General features: G+C 51.1%; 1 protein-coding gene across 4 annotated transcripts in view; it reads right to left on the bottom strand.

The window, feature by feature from the left end:
* OSBP2 (oxysterol binding protein 2) overlaps positions 1–17,841 on the bottom strand; it is a 163,099-nt gene that overhangs the window by 62,248 nt on the left and 83,010 nt on the right. Inside the window, exon 2 of one of the 4 annotated variants that reach the window (XM_025858205.2) lies at positions 9,093–9,246. The exons of the other annotated variants lie outside the window; for them this stretch is intronic. Coding sequence (XP_025713990.1) covers positions 9,093–9,135 — 43 coding nt within the window. The 5' untranslated portion in view covers positions 9,136–9,246. The remainder of the gene's footprint in view (positions 1–9,092; positions 9,247–17,841) is intronic. 4 annotated transcript variants of the gene reach the window in all.

Here is a 17,841-nt window from a genome sequence, read left to right as displayed (position 1 = left end):
GTCCTTTGGCCTCAGTTTCCTCATCTATAGAATGATACAGTACCATGATACAGTAATCATCTTATTTGCTACCACTGATTAAGCCCCCTTATGTGTACGGAGGGCTTCACATTCTCCCTCATTTCAAGCCCCCAAACATAATGTAATAATGACGAGCAGCTACCATGTGCCAGGAAGGGGCGGGGAGGAGGGCTCTCATACATATTGCTCGCCATCCCCATCCCGCGGGTATGCAGACAGAGGCCCCCCCAAGGTAACATGTATGTGAGAGAATTTCCGGCTTCCATGCATCACACTAAGTAATGGTGATCACTCACAAGGCCAGATGTCCTTCCCAGGGAGGACATAAATGGGGTCAGTGCTACCCTAAAGCCTCTTTTCTAGAAGCCATTCTCCACCTCTTGAGCCAGCAGAGCTCATGTCCTTTCCTGCCTACTTGTCCTTTTATTTTTTATTTTTTTTAAAGATTTTATTTATTTATTTGAGAGAGAGAGAATGAGAGATAGAGAGCACGAGAGGGAAGAGGGTCAGAGGGAGAAGCAGACTCCCTGCTGAGCAGGGAGCCCGATGTGGGACTCGATCCCGGGACTCCAGGATCATGACCTGAGCCGAAGGCAGTCGCTTAACCAACCGAGCCACCCAGGCGCCCCTACCTGTCCTTTTAGATCCAACCCACCAGTGAGACCCCCTTCCACCTCTTGCCTGTCTCGCCTCACTCAAACCTAAGTGAGCACCTGCCTGTCCCCATCCTCCACCTGCCCACTCACCCTCATCCTCCAGCACCCATCTGGGCATCATCTCCTCCAGGAAGTTCTTTATGATCTCTCATGTTCCCTTAAGAGCCCCCCCCTCCTCACTCCTCTGAACTTCCCCGGTTACAAGGGAGGCACTTGCCATCCATAGTAACACTACAAGGGGCAGAGCAGGACAGAGTCCACCCACTGCTCTAATCTTGAGTCGAGAGAGTTCTGGTGAACCAGGAGAAACACCCCCCCGGGGGGGTGCTGGAGGGGAAAACACCAGCCAAGAATGCTCCTGACCACTCAGCCTCAGACGGCCTTCCCTCCATTCACTCCCATGCTGGTGGGTTGGTTATGGAACAGCAATTTGCAAAAGTGCCAAGTGCTGGGGGCAGAGGTGGGGGGCACATCACAGACACAGGTGAAACCCAGTCTTCACCTTTGGGTGCTTACAGCCTCCGAGGAGGGCGAGACTTGCACTCAAACAACCCAGGTCCACTGCAGAAGGGAAGCCCAGGAGAGGTCTGAGGGGAGAGTTTACCTCCAGCCTTGAGGGGTTTGGGGAAGCTTCAGGAGGAACGAGGATGGGCACAGGGCCTCAACAGATGAATTTGATTAAGATGTGAGGGATGAGCAAGGGCATTCGGCTGAGTGGGCAGAGTGTGAGGCTGGACTGGGTGGGCAGTGAGGCCAGGCCCAGTGAGGCAACAGATGCTAATCTTGGGGCACTGCACTGGGGGGACCATTCTGCACACACACAGAAAGTGATCAGAACAGAGAGCTAGTCCCTCATTTCATGCCTCAGTCCTTTGTCCCAAGGACCCCAGCAGACACCTGGGAACACAATGCAGGGGAACACAAGATCGGACACGTTGAAAAGCCCCAAAATGAACATAAAAGAATCCCACCTGTGACTTTTTGAAGGCTACCACATCCAACAGCTATTCTCAGCTGATGTTCCGTGAGGCTGCTTCTCTGAGAACGGTTCCTGTCCTAGGCCTCACAGATGCAAAAACAACCCTCATCAAAACAAGAGGCCCTGGCTGTCCTCTCACAGCCACACAGAAGCTAGAGCGTGCATGCCACCGAGACCGCTGGGAGCCTGCGCAGAGACACCTAACCTGCCTGACCGCATGCACCTGCCCTTGATGGTTCCCGCTGCCCTGATCCCCTCCTGCTTCCGTGACTCATCCCGCATCTCCACCGTGCAAGCACAGCCAATCAGAGCTGCGCTCAGGACGTGGAAGCCGGCTCATGGGTCCGCAGGCCTCTTTGAGGCCACAAATGGGAAAGTGGCGACCTCAGCAGTGCTGTGGGCAGGCCAAGGTCACCTGGCTTGGACCCCTGGTGAGTTTATCTTACCAGGGCAAGGTGGTCCTTATTTTGTGCTCTTTCAGAACTTTACAGTCCAAAAAGATGCAGAAGTCCTATATACAACTGCGCACACGTGTGCACACACACAAGCCAATGAGTGAGCTGCCAATGGCTGAATTCAGAGCTTATGAGCGACCCTAAATGGGCATTTCCCCATCTGCTGTTCCTGGCCCTGTTTGAAGCACAGAGACACACAGATTGATTGATTGAATAGTAGGTATGGATATATATTATCTCATTTTGACCTCCCAGCCACCTTGCCAGGTAAGTAGGTTTAACGCCATCTTTAGATAAGAAAATTACGAATCAAAAAGGCGAAGAAGCTAGCTGAAGTTCAGGCAAGCATCAGGGGTGTAGTTTGAACGGCCATTACCCACGGAGGAACGGAGGAGCGGCCTCCTGTCAACGGACTCCCCGGGGCTCCTCTTCACATGCTCGGGCCTGAGAGCAAGACAGAGACACCAGCCCTTCGCAACCCACTCCTCCCCCATCATTTACAGGGGTGGGAGCCACCGAGGCCCACAGAGGGACAGGGACTTGCCCATGGTTGACAGAGCCCAGGAGCAGAGGCAGGATAGGTACTCAGGCCCCCGACACCCCCGATCCACTGTGGGAACCCCAACCCCTGCAGAGTAACAGCCCGTGTGACAAACCTCCACAAGCTTATATGCTGTCCTGCCACCTAAATGATCACTGCCTGGACCTCAGCCCCTAGTCCCCAGGGCAGGCTGTGAGCCCAGCTGGCTCTTCGACCTGCACAATTTCACTGGGACCCTTTTCTAAGGGGAAATGGGTCTGGAGTGGCCTTTCATTGCAATACCCTTCAATGTGTCTGAAACGAAAAGGCCAGTCTCACCTCATCTGCCCGTGCCTGCCACAGCCACAGTGTGAGGGCCCACAGGGCCCCCACCTCCCAGAACAGCCTGCTCACCAGGCCTCCCGAAGGCCCCATCTCTGTACTTTATTCACTTTGCTCTTTTTAGCTGGCCAGGTTGGCAAGCATCATCCTGCGCACAGAAATGTTCTGTTTGGTCTTGCAGGGCATTGACTCACACAGGGCACCAGAGGGGACTCCCTCTGCAGTCTGCCCCCAGGGTATCTGACGTTGGGGCTGATTCCTGGCTGCTCTTGACCACTGTGCTGGCTCCTGGGCCTCCTCCCACAGCCCAGGAGGCTCCGCTCCAGGACCTGTGCTAGGCACCATCCCCACCCCCACACAACGTCCTCAGCTCCTCCTCCCCAGGCCCACTGTGAAAGTGGGACAGTCACAAGAAGGGTAAGAAGGAAGGTCTAGCAATCAAAGAGATTACTCTGCCATCAGTCCTGAGGTGCAGCTGTTTGAGCTTCCAGACAAAAATGAGCACCCTCGGGGCGCCTGGGTGGCTCAGTCGGTTAGGCGTCCTGACTCTTGATTTCAGCTCAGCATGATTTCATGGTTGTGGAATCGAGCCCCGTGTCAGTCTGCTTCAGATTCTTTCTCCCTCTCCCTCTGCCCCTCCCTGCTGGTGCATGCACACACCCGCTCTCAAATAAATAAAACCTTGCAAAAAAAAAAAATGATCATTCTCTCACAACCAAGCAGAAAGCAAGTGGATACCAGGCCCAATGTTCCCTGCCAGCAGCAAATGTTCTAGAGAATGGCAACCAAGAAAATCATCAGGCAGGCCAATAAAAGAAAAACTAACACCTAACTGTACATTCTTTTTTTTTCTAATAAACTCCAAAATTCATCCTCAGAATAAATTCATCCAAAGTGATAAAAGGAACATTTAAACTTCTCATTAAGAACATAACTGCATTAGAAAGGATGCTCCATCTAAAATAAAAATTAGAAATTAACACCAATCTAAAACCAGAAAACATACTCTATACAAAATTTACTTGTCAGTTTCTGTAAAGCATTCTCGAGATGGAGCCCAGCATCAGCTCCCAGTAAAATAAATCTCTAATGTTTGTAATTACAAACACCCTGAGACTTCAGATGGTGTTTTCAGGAGAATCTGCACAATTAAACCTGACTCCAGGGTTGAGGCTTGGAGCCCACAACTTCGAAGATGTCTGCCCTACAACCAGGGCCTCATGAAGCCGTTAGTGTGACCAGTCAGCAAAATTTATTACAAGGCTTATTACAGATCAGATGGAGTTAATTTCTAAAAGGAGCTCTTTCTAACGAATTTATGTTAAGTGAATTTAACGGTGTCTGTATCTTCTAGGTCTACAGAGTCAAAGAATCCTAGTTTTTCCCTAGAGTCTCAGACTATAACAGAAACAATAAGGTAAACAGCAAGTTTCATTCATGCAAAATCTCCAATAATGCAAGTTTTTCAAGCATCAGGAATTGCAGGCAGAGGCTTAACCAGTTTGCAAGATTGCAACCTTAGCGACCGCTGCTGAGGAAGGGCTCTCAAGCGAGCATGCCTGCATACACGGTGTCATTCGAGACCACAGACGCCTGGGAGTGCATCCTCAAGGGCTGGTCCTTGCTTAAACCCAGGAGGCCACTTACACTGACTCTCCGGATCTGTCGCAGCTTGCTCAAAGGGCAAAGAGAAGTTGGTTAGGTCATGCACTGAGCACAGCTGCCCCCACGGGTGGCCCCAGGACGAGGACCCTGTGGACAAAGCAGCAACTCTGCCAGGGCCCCAAGCCGACTCTGGGGAAGGAAGGGTAGGTGGGTGGATTAAACAGGTACCTCTTCTTCCCGCCCCTTACTTCCAGAAAGCTCTGGATTATATTTTGTTTCCTTTTTGCCGGGGTTAATCAGGCAGACGGGTCTCTAGCCACAGCCTTCTCTCTGAAACGCCCCGCGCCAGAAGCGAGTCCGGAGAGTACACGCTGGCGGGGTACTGGGGTTCCCCGCGCTCCCCACGCCGCGAGGGAGTGACATCAGAGGCTTGCGTGGACTGATCATGCAGCAAGCCGGGCGTGCGTGCGCGGGGAGCTCGGCCTCTGGGCGGAAGCCGGGCGGCACTAACCCTTCTCAAATTTATTCAGGCAGCCGGAGCTGCAGAAGGAGCGCACGGAGGCCGACTCCCAGCAGCCGCGTCCCTTCATCCCCGCGGCGGGGCGGCCTCCGAGCGGCCGGGCACTACATGGCGCCGGGCCCAGGGTCTCCCAAGGACGCGCGCACAGCTCGGCGGGCCTCCCGGCGGAGGCGGCGGGGGCTAGCGGTCCCGGCGCCGCGTTACCACAATGCACCACTGCTGCCCGCCCGCCGCCCGGTGCACGAGCCCGTTAACCCCGTCGGCGCCGCGGGAGCCTAGTCGAGCGCGAGCTGCGGCCGCCCCCTCTCTTCTCGCCGGAGCGCGGCCCTCGCCCGCACGCCACCTGCTTGCCCGTGCGACCTCCAGGGCACCCAGGTCGGACCCAGGCGTTGGGCGGGCAGTTAAACGTCACATGTTAACGAGAAAATGCGAGCGAAGGTGTCAGCCTCTGCGGTAGCGGGATTGGCGTTGCTTTATTTCAAAGGGAAAGATGCCCTTGAGAGCTAAGGGGCACGTGGGAAATGGAGATGGCCCAGGGCCTGACAGTGCTTCCAGGAAATCTGGGTCACCTCTGAGACCTGGTCACCCTCTGATTCCCCTGTTGGCGCCTGGTGTGCCTGGTGCACCTTGTGTCTGACCACCTGCAGACACCATCCACCGTTCTGGAGGAAGGCAACAGGCGGGGCCTACCGCTGCTACCACAGCGGTCCCACAGCTGCAGGCACCTGGGGACAAAGGTCTGTCTCTGCCCAGACCTCTCTGAACACAGTTCACCTGTCCAGCTGTCTGCGGGAGTTCTCCATGGGATGTATGATGGGCATCACACACCCAACTGTCCAAATCTGAGCTCCCAATGGCCCTCTAGACCTGTGTCCTTAGCCCTTCCCCAGGCCTCCCCACCTCAGCTAGGGGCAGCGCCAACCTTCCAGTTGCTCGGGACAGAAACCTGGAAGTCATCCCTTACTCCTAGGTCTCTTAGACCCACCTCCGGTTGGTCAGCACACTGGGACAAGTTCTACTCCTAGAATACAGCCAGGATCCCTTCCCTGCTCACCACCCCCGCAGCTGCCACCCAGGCCCGACACAGCATCATCTTCCCTGTGGACCCTCCTAGAGCCTCCCAGCAGGTCCCCGGCTTCCACTCACGCCCCCCACGGCCTACACAGTACAACAGCCAAGACATCCCGTTCCGATGTATCTCAGACTCTGTCACATGTCCACTCAGTGGTCTCTAAGTCCCCGCCAGCATACCCAACCTGTTCCCCTCCCTCCCTGCGCTCCAGCCACACTGACAGCTTGGCATGCACACACAGCCGCTGGAAGGCAGTCCAAACCCAGGCTGGGCCTCTTCTTGGCCCTGGCCCCCACCTTACTCTGCCCTGTTTAGGTCTCGTTTGCCCCACTGGCCGACAAACTCTGGGCCCTGGGACTAGGCTTCAGCCCCGGCTCCACCCCTGACAAAGCCCTCTCCAACACTGCCTCTTCACAGGAGTTCAGTCAAGACAATCTATCAAATGTAATCTATTGAAACTGAATCAAGTTTCACCAATTTAAAGGTTTTCAAATATACATTGAAGCTCCTGTTATAATAAACTCAGGCAAGGTGGTGCTGGGTCAATAATTCCCTCTAGGCCTTTGAAGCAACTGAGTATTTCTTTCACCTAGAGAATTAATCTAGATCAATTGCGTTAGATTTGCTGGGGATCCAGGGGATATAAGGCCTTTAGCCACTCTGGGCCTTGATTTTTTGGCTACAAAATGAAGAGCATAATAATGCAATGGCTACCGGTGGTGGAATGTTGACGGAATGCCAAGCGCTGGGCTTCAAGCTTTACCTACATTTCTTGCACTGCCTCATTTAATCCCCACTGAATAGCCTCTGGTAGGTTCCACCAACATCCTCTTTTACAGATGAGCAAACTAAGGCTCTGAGGTAAAGGGACTTGCCTAGGGTCACCAGGCTTGGACCCAGCCTCTTCTGGCTGACCTCGGACACACTCTCAACCATGTCCTGTGGGGTCCCTTATGCAGAATACTGCTCCCCAGGCTCCCAGAGGCTTCGTAAGGAAAAGTGGGGTGAGACCATAACAGTGTCCTGAGTGCTTTGGGAAATGTTCGTAAACACACAGGCAATTTTTAAAGGATCTGCACGTGGAAGAATCATCCAACCCAGGATACTGAACCAGATACTCTGAGTATCACAGACTCTGGAAGCTGGAAGCATCTTTCGAATGCAGAGCTATGCCCTCCATCTCAGAGCTGAGGAATGGAGGACAGAACGGCTGAGTACATCATGCCTCTCCTCACAGTGAGTGGATGCTGGGCTCACCGCCCCTGCTTCCTTTGTCCACTTCCCCTCACTTACAGCTGCATCTGACTGCATAGTAGAGGAGATAGGGAACAATACACAGCCAGGGAGGAAACGAAAATAGGAAAGAGAAGTAGGAAGGGAAGATCATGTGGTCCTACTAAGGTACACACACACGTTTTCTCCTTTCTCCATAACTGTTTTATGCTATAAGTCACATCAAACAATTATCAGACTCTGCTCACGTGAAATACTTTAAAAATCTGCCACCTAGCTTCACAGGCAGCTGGAAGAGTGCCGATTTGTCCTTAAAGGAGAAGATACATTAGCTGAAATGTCTTAGGTGACCCAGCAGCGAGAACGCCAAGAGATAGAGCATAAGATGACCGACGAGTAATTCCAACAGCTCTGCTGGCTACCTGAGGCCTGTCAAAGTTTCCCTCCTGTCCGTGTGTGTGAGCGTGAGGCTGAGCCCCAGCCCGCTCCTGTCCCCCATGTGCATTCATTCATTGAGGGCGGCTCCTGAAGAGCTCCAGGTGGACAGCCGCCAACACCTTACACATGATGTCCTAAAATCAAGTGCACTAACTCCGTGATCTTCCTGAGATCCACTCACCCCAAATGCCCTGCAGTGACAACCCTGGAGGCAATTGCAACCCTCCCTCTAGGCTGTATTTCACCCCTCATCAAGTTGCTTTGGTCACTTCCGAGTTTTTGGCTTCCCCGCAAGTCTATGGTGACATTTCCCTTGTCACATCCCCCCTGGGCTGCTGCTGCTGCAACAGCCTCCCTAGAGGCTGGCCTCCCCATTTCCACTTGCTACCAGAACATTGTTATGCAGGCTCTGTTTCCAGTATGTTCCCTCCTTTGCTCAGTAATATGGTACACACATCCACTCAACTAAAATTCACACAGACATGCGTGCGTGGGGTGGGTGGGTGTATTTGTTGCCCACCCCAGTCCTGGAGGCAACAGAGAAACAGGTCCCTGGAAACTGGTATGAGGCCTCAGGCCGGGTGGGGGAGCATGTGGTAGCTCAGAACCACAAACCCACGTCCCTGCCCTCCGGCCTAGAATGGTGAATCCCCTGGGATTCATCACAAGGGAACAATGGGAAAGGGGCACAAAGCTCCAACACCATTTGTTGCAAAAAACCAGAAGCAACCCAAGATCCTAATAGGAGGCCAATGTTTATTTCATCAACTTCACAGAATATCATGGAGCCATTCAGACTTATGTGTGTGATGACTCTGCAGAAATAAGAAACTGCTTAAAAAGAAAATGCTGAGGAAAAAGGCAAATCATGCAGTATATTTATAATTGTGTGAAAACTATCCATACCCGGAAATGTTAAAATACTAGAATCACAGGTGAATTTCTTCCAGTCTGGGCTTCCAGAATGCCCCGGGCTTCTTTCTTTCCCAGGACCTAACTTGCCCTTCAGTGGGGGTTCCTATTTACTTGTCTATCTCCCACAACAGACGGCAAACTCCTTGAAGGCAGAGACTGTGTTCTTTTCTTACTGTTCTCAGCCTCTCGGGTGGCCCAGCATGTGGTAAGCAGACATTGAATAAATGAGCACAGGAATAAACAGATAAATAAATTCATTGACAAATCAATCAATGAAAACCACTTTATCGGGAGCCCTATTTGGCTCAACCTACAAAACCCCCACCACCTTCTTACCTTCGGTGTTGTCTGGAGAATCAAGCTCCCCAAAGGTCTTCATAAGATACAAATTCCTTGTGGAGATATCTTAAGAATGAAGCCCTTTAATACGGCAGTGTTCTAAGAATAGCCACGCAGAGATGCTGACTGCTATCATCATTAATAAATGAGTCTGCACCAAAGCCAAAGAATTAATTTGACAGCAATTTATGATAATACGCTGCTAGGCAATTAAAATAAACTTCCAAGGGGGAAAAAACTTTCAATTTATTGTTGATTATTTCAGATTAGAAAGATGGAATAGGGGAGTTTGAAAAACGGCAAACACGAGACAGATTTCACTGGGGATGGTGCCTGGCCTGGCTCTGCCAGCACGTGCCTCTTGCTACTAGTAGCAGCCCCGGAGGCTACCTCCCTAGCTGTTCTAGAGCGAGCCAGGGGCTGCACTGTATCCCTGCACATGTGTTTGGAAGGAGTGGCCTGCCTGAGCACTGGGTCACCTGGAGGACCCCGAGGAGAGCGGGGTGAGGTCCCAGCAGGCAGCTCTGAGGATGCTGGCCTCTTCTTAGACCTTTCTGTTCCCAGAAGTGGCTGGCCCAGCTGGCCCATTCAATCGCTTATACCAGTTATTGACCAAAAGGCCTTTGCTTGTTGAGGGGGTCTAAATATCACTTTGACCAACAAATCCCTCAAGACGATCAAAGAGCTGGGATTCCCAAGGGGTTACTACCCATTTGTCTGGTCTTCAATTATTCCTTTTTTAAAAAAAGCAACAACAGAAATAATTGAAAATACAAATCTACTGCAGAATGTTCCTCCTTCTTTCTTGGCCATTAAAAAAGTACAAATTAAAGCAGCCTTGAGGCAGGTACCCTTTTAACTATATTAAAATGGCCCCAAATGTATTTAATTATTAACACCAAATGCAAGTGAGATGACAGTGAAGCTCGCGTGCTCATTCTTGGTTGGTGGCACAGAATATCGGTACACTCGTTCCAGAAAGAGATATTATGGCTCACTGAGGCGCTGTGATGATGTTGCTTCCCTTAACTCAGTAATCTGACTCCTGGGAATTTTCCCTCAGGAAATAATTCAAGAGAAACAAAGAGCGTTCAGTACAAGGACACTCACTGCATCATTATCTGTGCAATAGCATAAGGCGGAACTCAGATGCACAAAAATCAGTGGATAATTCAAAACATGAGAGTGCATCAGCTCGGCGGAATATTACACAGCCATTAAAATGACCATTATAAAGATAGACTGTTAGTTATAAAGTGGGGTGAAAAAGGCAGACATGAAGGCCATGTGCAATATGATGCCAAAGATGTGAGACACGGGTGTGTGTGCAGGGTGGGGAAGAGCAGGGAACACGCAAAATCAAAAACAGTTTTGCGAGGCTGTGAGATTACTGGAGAGTTGCCTATATTCCAAATGCTCTTTATCTTACTTTGTCCGCATAGTTTTCCACATATATATTCCACATATTTTTCCACAACAACAAAAAAATTGAGCAAGTTACATTCAATCAAATGAATTATTTCAAACCCTTTCCTAAGGGGCCAAAGGAAGTACAGAAGAGTCGGCTGGGAGGAGGTGCCCTGCTCAGGGAGTGTGGGGTATGAGGCAACAGGACAGCAGGGGGACAGGATGGGACCAGTGAATGAGAAGTCAGGGCAGTGTCAACCTCACTCAGGCTGCCCTGGGGGAGGCCTGCACTCGGGGGTCAGATGTGTGGGTCTGAGCACAGAGCTGCAACCTGTGCCCTGGGTGATATGAGGCAAGTCCAGGAGCCTCTCTGAGTATCACTTCCCTGATTCTCATCCAGACACAGGCCTGGCCCCCTGTTGTGGGCTGAATTGTGTCCTCTCCCCTCCAAATTCACACGTGGAGGTTCAAACCCACAGTACCTCAGAATGTGACTATATTTGGAGACAGAGCCTTTGAAGAGGTGACTAAGGTAAAATGAGGTCCTATAGATGGACCCCTATTCAATATGACTGGTGTCTTTATAAGAGGAGGAGGTCAGGATGCAGACACATGCAGACCGAGGAGGCAACCACCTACGAGCCGAGGAGAGAGGCCTCAGAAGAAACCAAACCTGCTGACACCTCGATCTCAGAACTGTGAGAAAGTACTTTTCTGTTGTTTAAGCCACCCAGTCTCTGGTATTTTGGGGCAGCCCCAGCAAACAAATATACCTCCCTTTGAAGAGCCCTGAGGATGACATCACCGGCACAGGGCAGGCACGCAAAAGACATCTGGGAAAAGTGAGCCAGGTCTGACGCGGGGGCTTGGCGCCCTGAAAACCACCACCAACGCGAGGCCCGTGCTGGAAGATTGGGTCTCAGTGTCCATCAGTGATTTAGTTTTACTGTGAAGTTCAGAACAACTATGAAGTCCTGCAAGACCGCTTCTCCCGGGACCCCCATGGCAGCTGGGATGAGGTTGGGCAGGACAGACATCACCGTACATAGCTGGCAAAATGAGAGTTTAGTGAAGTTAAGGGGTTTTGTGCAAAGTCAAATAGCAAGCACAGACCAAAAAGGGTCACTAATGCAACATCTTAAACCTCCAAGCTCCACTTCTCCCCATTACGAAAAATTAAGGCTCTGATTGATTGATCTTACAACATGAATGTTTAGAAAGTCCATAGCTCCACAGCTACCATAAATCGAGTTAAAAGATAAGCAACACAGAAAATACTTGAAAAATTAATAACTGACAAAGGAGAAATAACCATAACTCAGAGTGAGCTCCTACAAATCAGCATAAAGACACAAATATCTAGACAGTAAAATGGCAATAAATATGAACATACAAGTCACAAAATGTACATGATTCGTCAACAAACAGATAAAAGTATACTCAATCTCTACTGGTCATAAGGGAAAGACAAAACAGAGCAAAGAAATGCCTCATCATTCACCCATCAGAGCAACAAAGCGTAAAAAGAATGATGGGGGAGCTTCTGTTGACAATCCACACTATTGGGAGATATAAATTCATGTCCTCTTTTTGGCTGACAATTTGATAGTGTGTGTTGATATCCATCATGGGTTCCCTCTTCTAGTCTAGCAATTCTACTCCCAGGAATCTATACACACGTGCATTAATTTGCACATACAAGCAGGTCCACACAGCACTCTGTGAAATAGCAGTAAAATGCAAAGAACCTAACTGTCCATCAAGTGGGAAATGATTAAATAAATTATGATACACTTTAGAATTCTATGCAGTTATTTCTAAAATGAGCTAGGTCTATTTGCGTCGACATGTAAATATCTCCAAAATATGTTCGTAAGGGAAAAAGCAAGCTGCTTATCAGTATCCACAAAACGATCTCATTTACATATACGTAAGGGCGTGGGGGGTGGGGGGGTGGTGTGAACTTACATGTCTTTGTAAAAGCATGGGAAAGGACCAGGAAAAGTACCACTGCTAACCAATGGGTGTGTATTATTTCTTGGGAGGGAGGTAATGAAAGATGACTAACTTTTGTTATATATTTCAGAGTCATTTAAACATTTTACAAGCTTGTATTTCCTAACGAATGCCATCTCTCAACAAATTACAATTGGTAAGAGTGTGCCAGGATCAACTCCTGCTCATGTTGAAACCTGAGACCCTACAAAAGACTCTCCAATGGTGGAAGGTCAGGCATGAAGGGAGGTGCATAATGAGTGAGTTTGGAGGCAGGAGGGCCCAGAAGTCACATCAGAGAAGCCACCACATCAATGCACACAGACCAACCTGGCAGGCAGCAATCAGAGAGGGGCTGGATCAGTTGACGCACCCGTGGCGCAATCCCCATGAGGCGGAGGAGCAGAGCGGCCCATGGTGACGGGCCCTGCAAAGAACGGACACAGCTGCAACCAGGTGTGGGAGGCAAAAGGCTCAGGCACCCGTCACTCGGCCAGGCTGCAGGCCTCACCCCACACTCAGCCACCAGGCTGTTGGCAGATGCTCACGGCCACGGCCACCAGTGACCTTGAGAGCCGCGGCGGTGGCTCAGGGATGAGGCTCAGAAGAGGCCACCACGTGGATCCACCTGTGCTCACCTCACCAGGGTTGCTCTGGGTTGCAGGGTCCAGAGAGGTGTCAGGAGAAGTGCCAGAAAAGGAGAGAGGATGTTGGAGGCAAGCGTCAACCAAAGACACAGGGAAGAAGTGAGAGATATGCTGCAGCTCAAAAAAGTCATCCCTAAATGCAGCAGGCCCGTCGGACGCCCCCTCTGGTGCCCATACTGTGGCAAGCATGAGTCACACCAGTGGCCTCTTACTGAAACCCCCCTGCTTCCTGCCCTGTAGCCACACCCCCACTGCCCTCCAACCTCCTGTCTCCCTGCTCCCAGGCAGGAGTCAGTCCTCACTCCCATGTTCTTCCCACTCTCTACTGGGTGGAGCCCAAGTGATGGTGCCCATGCCCGTGGCTCATTGTCCTGTCTCCCTGTTCATGATTCCCCATCTGTACCATTGCTGGGCCCTCCCCTTCAAGCTCCAGATCCCCAAGGCCACCTGCAAGTCCTCTCCCCCCATCAACCTGACCCCAACTGAGCCCAGTATCTCTCCTCTGCTCCCTCATGACCACCTTTCCCCCTCCAGACAATCCTTTCTGCCCACAGGCACCAGGCGGGAGACCTGAGGGTCAGCTCTTACGGTTTCTCCCTCACATTGGGCCCCGACACGCAGTGCATCCTCAAGTTGTAAGGATGTTAACTTCAAAATGGTTTGCAAATCTATATCCTATTCTCCACCTGGGGGGAGTAAACCACGCACCTGCTCACTTCCAAGGTCTCAGCTTCCACGTTCATCCTTTCTGATCCATCCTATAAGCTGCCATGGGGACAATTTACTGAAAATACACCATCTGCTCTCTGTCACTTCCCTTCCATGGCTCCCTGATACCCACAGCAGCAAGTTCAAGTTCACACTCCTTGGCATATCATGGCCCATCAGGAGCTAAGCCTTGTGGGCCTCAGCAATTCCCCACTTCTTACTCCTTAGCTTCACCCCTGTTCCTCCCTCCCCTGCCTTTGCTCACCTGGCTGACATGCCCTGCCTTTCCTTCCCTGGGCTGGCTCCTGTCATCTCTGGATACCAGGTGTGGGCCCCTCCTCAAGGGAGCCTTACTTGACAGCTGCAACCCCGGAGAGGGGATAGAAGACTCTTTGGAGAAGGGCCCTTCCTCAGGGTTCTCATCACACCCATATGCATCGCTTGCAGCACTCATCACACTGACTCATAAGGATCTTGTCTGCCCCCCCTGCAAATAAATGGTCAGCACCTTGAGGGCTGGGAAGGGGGTGCACTCACTATATTAGTCTCCTAGGGCCACCACAACCTGGATAGCTTCCAACAACAGTAATTTATTCTCTCACAACTCGGGAGGCCAGGAATCTACCATCAAGGTGTTGGTAGAGCCATGCTCCCTCTGAAGGTTGAGGGAAGGATCTTTCCTGGCCTCTGTTAGTTCCTGGTGGTCCCGGGTGTTCTTTGGCTTGTGGCAGCATAAGTGGGGTCTCTGCCTCTGGTCTCTTCACATGGCCCTCCCCTTTGTGCCTGTGTCTGAGTCCAAATTTCCCTCGTTTTAGAGGGACATCAGTCCTATTGGATTAGGGACCACACTCATGACCTCATCTTAACTTGATGACATCTGCAAAGACCCTACTTCCAGTCACATTCACAGGTACTGAGGGGTTAGGTCTTTAATATAGCTTTTGGGGGAACACAATACAACCCATAGCCCTCACTTTGGCATCACTATTGATAGAACTGTTCACGGATGACTGAGCCAGGGTGCTCTGGGTCTAAGCAGGGGAGGAAAAGTCAGAGGAGGACGGCATCTTGAAGGAGGCAGCTCTGAAGCTGGGCCTGGAGGAGGTGGGGGAGGGAAGGGACATGTCCAGGAGGAAGGAGGAACACTACATGAGAGATGAGGGAGAGCCGGGCTGCACGAGAAGCCTTGGCTCTGTGCTTGGCACTGCAGGGAGCTGGGTCAGCCTGCAGAAAGGTTTTTCAGCCTGGGCTGAGGCTTCTGCCCTGGTACCGTGGAGGCCATAGGGGGTGAGGGCAGTAGGGAACCAGGGAAGGTTCATCAGGAAAGCAGTGACAAGAGCAGAACCAGTGTTCCTGAAAGATGAATCTGCCTGAGGCATAGAGGGGCAAGTCTAAAAGGAGCCACCCAGGGCAGGGAGTCACTACCAATAATGAGGGCAGTGACAGGGCAAGGAGAGAATCCAGAGAAAATGTGATAGAATGGACAGGGCATGACCTCAGGCAGCAAGGAGAGGAAGGAGTTGAAGCTTGCAGGGGCTGGGGTTCAGGGGCCAGTGACTGAAAGGGGCAGCCCAGGGAGAGCAGCGTGCCTGCAGGAACGGCGATCAGTTTAGCCTCATGAAATGCCATTCGATTTAAAAAGCCAGCTCACGGGTGCACTCATTAAGTAACCCCTGAAGCGGGGCATGTGTGCAAAGCAGTTATAGAGTCCATACACTTTGTAAATAATTCAAGTTTATGGGCAACAAACACGTCTTTTTCTATCAATGCCTGGTACCCAGGCTGTTAGCAGCAGGCGTTTTGGAAGAAAGGTCTCAAGCCAAGGGAACTAGAAACTCAACTGAATCACCTTTAAATTACCTCATCACCTCGGGGAAATGGAGATCAATGCAGTCTGCAAAGGGCTACCGTGTGTGCCAGCAGAGGCCAGATGGAGCGGGTTCCCAGACAAGAGAGCCAGGGGCACGGAGAGCTGTCCACCTCGGGGGCATCTCTGCCATCAGTAGAGGTCCAGGGACTTAGGATGCCCTTGCTGACAGAGCCACCAGCAACTTCCAACCACCCCAGACTTTCCTGGGAGGCACAGAGGCACAGCATTAGGAAAGGCTCTTGCCTTAGGGGATGGAATAAAGACCCTTCTCTCCACTCCCCCTACTTTCATGGGTGATTCATTCCCTCTCTGGGCCTCAGGCTCTTCGTATCAGGAGAGGCTGACCTCATCGATTTCCAAAGGGCCCCTCTACCTTCCAGCTCTGCGTACCGCTGCAGCTGCTGTCCCTGCTGCCCGATCACCAGCAAGCCTCATCCCCGGGCGAGGATGGGAAGATCTGGCAACCCTGAAAGGGAAGGTCTCAGACACTAACTCCTCCAGGTCATGATTCTTTCTGAACAGCTGATCCTAACCCCTGCTTACTCTTCTTCCTCTGGCCACCCAGAAACGGGTGCTATCGCCTCAGTGGGAGAAGGGAGCACTGGATTGTGAGCCTGGAGATCAAGATGACTGTGGGTGCGTCACTCCCCCATTCTGTGCCATCAGCTCATCTGTGAGGCCCCCTCCTCAGACCAGCCAGGCAGGTGCCACAGTCAGACCTTAGGCACCTGTGATCTAACCTCTGAGCCTCAGTTTCCTCAGGCACATCAGAGGGTGTGGTAATGGTTCTATTCCACAGGGTTGTTATGAGGACTGAGTTACTACAGGAAAGTCCAGCCAGCGTCCACAGGGAATGGGGGACATAAGCAGGAAGAGAGGACACACATTGTTGAAGGACAACCCAGTATTAGAGAGAGGGAACCTCAGGAGGGACAGCAGCAACCTCCCCCCACAAGAAAACATCCCCTGTCATATAGCCTTTCCTGGAAGGGGTTTCTCGTGGCCTTTGGCATGTAAGTCCCTTCTTCCTGTAGGGAACACTCCCCTTGTCCTTTTGCCCAAGCTCCACTGCTGGCCAGCCAAGGTCCCTGGATGACAGAGGACCCAAAGACAGCCTCCACCTTGGGAACATTACCTCCAGCAGGACCGGGCTACCCCAAAGCAAACCACCGTCATGGTTTTAGTATAAACACTGATGTGTGGGGATTTTTGTCCCGATATGCTCAGATTCTTCTAATAACCAGTGGCAGTACACTATGGCAAGAGATATCAAGGATAACACTGAATCCCCATAATCCTGTGCTAAGTTTACATATCAGGCAGCTGTTACTTTCTCTATCTTACAAATTGAGGCTCAGGGGGCACCTGGGTGCCTCAGTCAGCTAAGCGTCCAATTCTTGATTTTGGATCAGGTCATGATCTCAGGGTGGTGAGATGCAGCCCTGCAAAGGGCTCCGCACTCAGCAGGGAGTCTGCTTCTCTCCCTCTGCCCCTCCCTCTGCTCTCTCTCTTTCAAATAAATACATCTAAAAAAGAAAAAAAAAACCCTGAGGCTCAGAGAGGCTAAATCATGGCATATAGTTAATAAGAGATGAAATGGGAATTTTAACTGGGGTCTCTCAATCTACAAAGCGCGGTCTTTTTTCACTCCTTTACACACCACAGCTATTAACATTATCCCTAACAGCACTCTACCAGGAACCCAAGATGAATTACTTTCACCAAAATGAAACTTGTTCTATTGCCATATATTCATCACTATATATTTTCTGCCGTGGCCTTGAGAAATCCAGTCAGAAAGGTTCTGTTCATATTTTTCATGTACATTTTATAACTGTACATAGATGAAGGCTTGCATGTGATATAACCAAGTGCAAGACTTCTTTTTTTTTTAAGATTTTATTTATTTGACAGAGAGAGACACAGTGAGAGAGGGAACACAAGCAGGAGGAGTGGGAGAGGGAGAAGCAGGCTACCCGCAGAGCAGGGAGCCCGCCGTGGGGCCTGATCCCAGGACCCTGGATCATGACCTGAGCCGAAGGCAGACGCTTAATGACTGAGCCACCAAGGTGCCCCACCAAGTGCAAGACTTCTGAACAGAGACTGTGAGCTGGATCTA

This window comes from Callorhinus ursinus, unplaced genomic scaffold (genome assembly GCF_003265705.2).
Source record: "Callorhinus ursinus isolate GAN/ISIS: 27379988/994484 unplaced genomic scaffold, GSC_fseal_2.0 scaffold72, whole genome shotgun sequence".
Taxonomy (NCBI): Eukaryota; Metazoa; Chordata; class Mammalia; order Carnivora; family Otariidae; genus Callorhinus; species Callorhinus ursinus.
The sequence above is the reverse complement of the archived record's forward strand: the minus strand, read 5'-3'. Positions and strand labels throughout refer to the sequence as shown.